The 4,728-nt window shown below is 47.1% G+C and overlaps 1 protein-coding gene across 6 annotated transcripts in view; it reads right to left on the bottom strand.

The window, feature by feature from the left end:
* Slc38a1 (solute carrier family 38 member 1) overlaps nucleotides 1-4,728 on the bottom strand; it is a 73,802-nt gene that overhangs the window by 44,949 nt on the left and 24,125 nt on the right. For all 6 annotated transcript variants that reach the window (XM_026782730.1, XM_026782729.1, XM_013348677.2 and 3 more), the window contains one exon: nucleotides 142-217. In XM_026782730.1, coding sequence (XP_026638531.1) covers nucleotides 142-217 — 76 coding nt within the window. The remainder of the gene's footprint in view (nucleotides 1-141; nucleotides 218-4,728) is intronic.

The following is a 4,728-nucleotide window of genomic DNA, read 5'->3' as shown; positions in this document are numbered from 1 at the left end:
ATACGCTTTTATACTGCACCACACGCACACAGACCATGAACACATACGCTTTTATACTGCACCACACGCACACAGACCACACACACAGACACTGTCCCCAGTCACGTGGCTAGGGTCGGCGCGCACACCGAGGACACTTACATATTCGTCACATTTCCTTTTCTCCAAATGGCTGTTGGTAAGACTTCTTCGGCTCTCACGGTCAGAGATGAACTTGCTGAAAAGACACACAGAACACCTTTACCTCTATGCTAAGGACTAGGAGTTCAGCAGCAATGCTAGATGAGGTATTTCCCCAAACACACTCCCCGCAGCAAGCTGTCCGCTGGGTGCTTGCTCAAGTAAATAAAATCTTCTTTTTCAACACCTCCCCGCTGTGTGTGTGATTGTGTGTGTGGTGCACGCCTGCGTGCTGTGTGCACACGTTATCGCCATTCTTGCTTTATCAAATAAACGCTAACACTCTCAGGGCAGATCCTTCGCCTCATTCTTTCTCGATCTCCCACTATTTATCTAAACAGGCAAGAGCTGCTTACCGTGACTGAGAGGAAAGGCCGCTATGAGCTATAAGAGAGCTACACACTTTATATCACTTTCAAAGTAAACGAAAACACCACACACAATATACGCTTGCCTTTTGTGCAGATTCTTCCCTAAGTAGATTAGGTAAGACCAAGATACATGCACCTGATATTAGAAAGATACTGGAGCCGGGCAGTGGTGGCGCACGCCTTTAATCCCAGCACTCTAGAGGTGGAGACAGGCAGATAGATCTCTGTGAGTTCCAGGCCAGCCTGGTCTACAGAGCTAGTGCCAGGACAGGCTCCAAAGCTTCAGAGAAATCCTGTCTCAGAAAACCAAAATTAATAATGAATTATTATTAATAATAATAATAGAGGCAATCTCCTCCAGAGCTCAGATCCTCCCGTTTGGGGGCACTAAACACAAAGCCCCACTCCCTTGCAAAAAAGACAGCAGCACTAGCTGCTGGAGCAATTCTATCATTGCGGCTGATGGACCGCCCAGTTCAGGGCAGGAGCCACAGAGGTCAACTCTTTCTCTCCTAGCAGAGGGGCCTGCATTGGGATGGGTAAGATCCAGACAGCGGGAGAAACTCCAGCATGAGACACAGACACAGCTATTCAGAAGAACATAAAACCTTCTCAAGGCTAACATAATGCATTCAGGGTAAATTTCAGAACCTTAGACTTGTAATCTGTACACTAAACTAGAACTTCTATCAGAGAAAAATCAGCACAGACAAATGGACGCTTGTATCCTTTCCTCGTTTACGGATGCAGGCATGCACAGGTGTGCCCTGTGTGCCATGGCCACTAGAGGACAATGCTGTGGGGTCAGTTTTCTCCTTCCATCTTTACATGGGCTCCAGGGATGGAACTCAGGCCACCAGAGTGACTTAATTAATACAGGTTCTGTGTGATTATTTCAGGTCTAAGCTAGCCGGGTGGCCAGGAACTAGCAAGCAGCCCCCTCCAACACCAGACTTGCAAAGAAAATGCCCTTACCTACTGAGCCATCTCATTGGCCCCTCTTGTGTATACTCTTAAAACATTTTAAGGTGATTTTTTGGCCTTTGTGGTGATTAGTTTTATGTCGCCTAGACAAGCTTGAGTTATCTGAAAGGAGGGACCCTCAGTTGAGAAAATACCTCCATAATACCTAAGCTGTAGGCAAGCCATTTTCTGAATTGCGATTTATATGAGAGGATCCAGCCCACGATGGGTGGGGCCACTCCTGGGCTGGTGGTCCTGGGTTGTATAAGAAAGCAGGCTGAGCAAGGCACAGGAGCAAGCCAGTAAGCAGCACCCCTCCATGGCCTCTGCATCAGCTCCTGCCTCCAGGTTCCACCCCTTCTTGAGTTCCTGTCCTGACTTCCTTTGATGAAGAGTAATGAGGAAGTGTGAGCCAAATAAATCCTTTCCTTCTCAACTTGCTTTCCAGTCTTGTCTCTTCACAGCAATAGCAGCTCTTAAACAGCCTTTCTAGAGAGTTCAGTTCTCTAGTTATTGTCCGAATCAGTCACAATACATGTTCATTAGTAGACATAAAGCCACCTGAACCGGATTTAAAGAAACATCTTTAAATAGTGCTTAAAACTTTATAAATTTTTTTTTGAATAACACTACATTTCACAATAAAGTTCCATTTAAAGGGACTGTAGGGATCAGTACTGTCGCTCTTACTATTTATTGTCTTTTTCTTCTTTCATTTAAGTGATCTGGTCTGTCTGCTATCGCCTTTCTAAGTTCATACTGTTTTATTAGAATAAGCCAAAGGCCGCTGTGTATGCACTTGTGACAAACTTACTAAGCTGCAGTCCACAGACCCTCTTTGCTTAGGGAAGAAAACACTGGTGTCCTGAAACGAAAAGGCCACCCCAGCCAACACTGGTCTAGAAGTGTGGGGATGTCCAGAATGGAGACAGATAAGGAATCCAGAGACATCAAAAGCAGTATTGGGTGTACAGTCAGGCAGAACAAACTCAGAAGCAGAAGCCAGAGAATCAGAATTGCCTCTTCTCAGTGGGGAGAACAAGAGGATCTTTGAGATAACTGGCATAGCCCCTAGCACTTCATGTGGCCCTGCGTTTGTCCCCAGCATTCTAAGTCTTTCCACGGACTGCAGGCTTATGGTCTGGCTGCAGAGATGTGAGGAGAGGCAGCCCAAGGGCATGTGGGTGCTGGGCTTGTCCAAATAAAGACTCCTGCTTAAGCGGCTCAAAAGACAACCAGGCTAAATTTAATAACAAAGTCGGATCTGTGGTGTCCTGGCCCAGCAAGTCTCCCATGTGCCTTTCTTATGAAGGATGCTTGTTTTCCAAAGAGAATTTCCACTGTTTCTTAAACAGAGGAAAAGCCCAAGCACCTTTTCCCCCCCAGATAAATCAAAGCGCCAGTGAGTCTGATGTTAGAGAAGACCTCGATTCCAGCACTGGCAGCAGCCCCTGGAGCTGGAGGCAAAGGATGCTGGGCAAAGAAGAGCGGGTGAGGGAGTGACCTGAGAGGAGGCGCTGTTGCAGGAGGGGCATTCAGCAGGCTCACACACTTGTGCAAGTGGAGGGGATGAACACTGAGACCTCTGCAGAACAAGAGGGATGATACTAACTTACAAATCCAGGCCATCAAAATACATGAAAACACTAACTCTGTCTCCCGTCTCACTTACTGGGGCATGACATTAGATTGCTCAGATACTTCTGGTGGTGTCATAGACCTTTTCTATTGCTGTGATAAAACAACATGACTAAGGCAACTTATAAAAGAAAGCATTGGGGACTCAAGGTTCCATGGCCATTGTGGTGGGGATCATGGCACCAGGCAGGCATGGCGCTGGAGCAGAAGCTGAGACCTTATATCATGATCCACAGATGTGAGGAAAGAGAGAACTGACTGGAAATGGTGTGGGCTTCTGAAACCTCAAAGTCAACCCCTAGGGACACACCTCCTCCAACAAGGCCACGCCTCCTAGTCCTTCCCAAACGGTTCCACCAATTGGGACCAAGCATTAAAGCATATGGGGGTCATTCTTGTTCAAACAAGCACAGTTGGCTTCTCCACTGGGCATTTTGAATGTTGATTGGTCTGGCCTCAGTGTTCCAATCACAGCTCCCTCCTATGGCACTAGAGAAACCTCCCAAGTATGGCTATGGCTGGGACCAAGACAAGAAAGAGCTAAAAACAAGGCAACAGCAGGGAATCTGCTCTGCCCTGACCCTGAGTATCCCCTCCCCAAAGTTCCTTCCAGCCAATTCAGACCCCTCAAACATGTTTTCTGTTTAACTACACTACCTGTAGCATACACAGTGCCCTGAACTCACTTAGGGCACCAGGTGATGCCCAGTGTCAATAGCTCCCAAAGTGTGAACCTTCCCATACTGGAACTCAGAAGAACCCTCTACTAACTAAGCAAACATCTCCTATTAGTAATTTGTAATTAGAAACTGCCTTAGGCGGCAGGGAAATTTAGCTACATAATATAGAAGTATTTAATTACATGTATTTATTTATTTTGTGTGCATGCAAGTGTGTGTGTGCACACATGCATTTGTGTGCATACACATGTGTATTAGCATGCGGAGGTCAGAGGGCAACTTTTGGGAGTTGGTTCTCTCTTTCCACCAGAATTAGAACTCAGGCTGTCAGGCTTGGCCTTACAGACTAGATGCCTTTGAGGGGGGGGGGGTGTCAAACAACCCTTCCAGATATTTACACTACGATTCATTACAGCCGCAAAATTAGTTATGAAGTGGCAGTGAAAATGATTTTATGGCGGGGGTCACCACAACATGACGAACTGTAGTAAAGGGTTGTTATAGCATTAGGAAGGTTGAGAACCACTGCTCTAGAATGAGGGACCACTACTCCAGAATGAGGGACCACTGCTCTAGAGCGAGGGGCCACCACTCTAAAAACGAGGGACCACTGCTCTAGAATGAGGGACCACCGCTCTAGAATGAGGGACCACTGCTCTAGAATGAGGGACCACTGCTCTAGAATGAGGGACCACTGCTCTAGAATGAGGGGCCACTGCTCTAGAATGAGGAGCCACTGCTCTAGAATGAGAAACCACCGCTCTAGAATGAGGGGCCGCTACTCTAGAACGAGGGGCCACCGCTCTAGAATGAGGGACTGCTACTCTAGAATGAGGGGCCACTGCTCTAGAATGAGGGACCGCTACTCTAGAATGAGGGACCACTGCTCTAGAATG

Source organism: Microtus ochrogaster, chromosome 15 (genome assembly GCF_000317375.1).
Source record: "Microtus ochrogaster isolate Prairie Vole_2 chromosome 15, MicOch1.0, whole genome shotgun sequence".
NCBI lineage: Eukaryota > Metazoa > Chordata > Mammalia > Rodentia > Cricetidae > Microtus > Microtus ochrogaster.
Note: the sequence above shows the minus strand (reverse complement) of the source record. Positions and strands in the feature narration are given on the sequence as shown.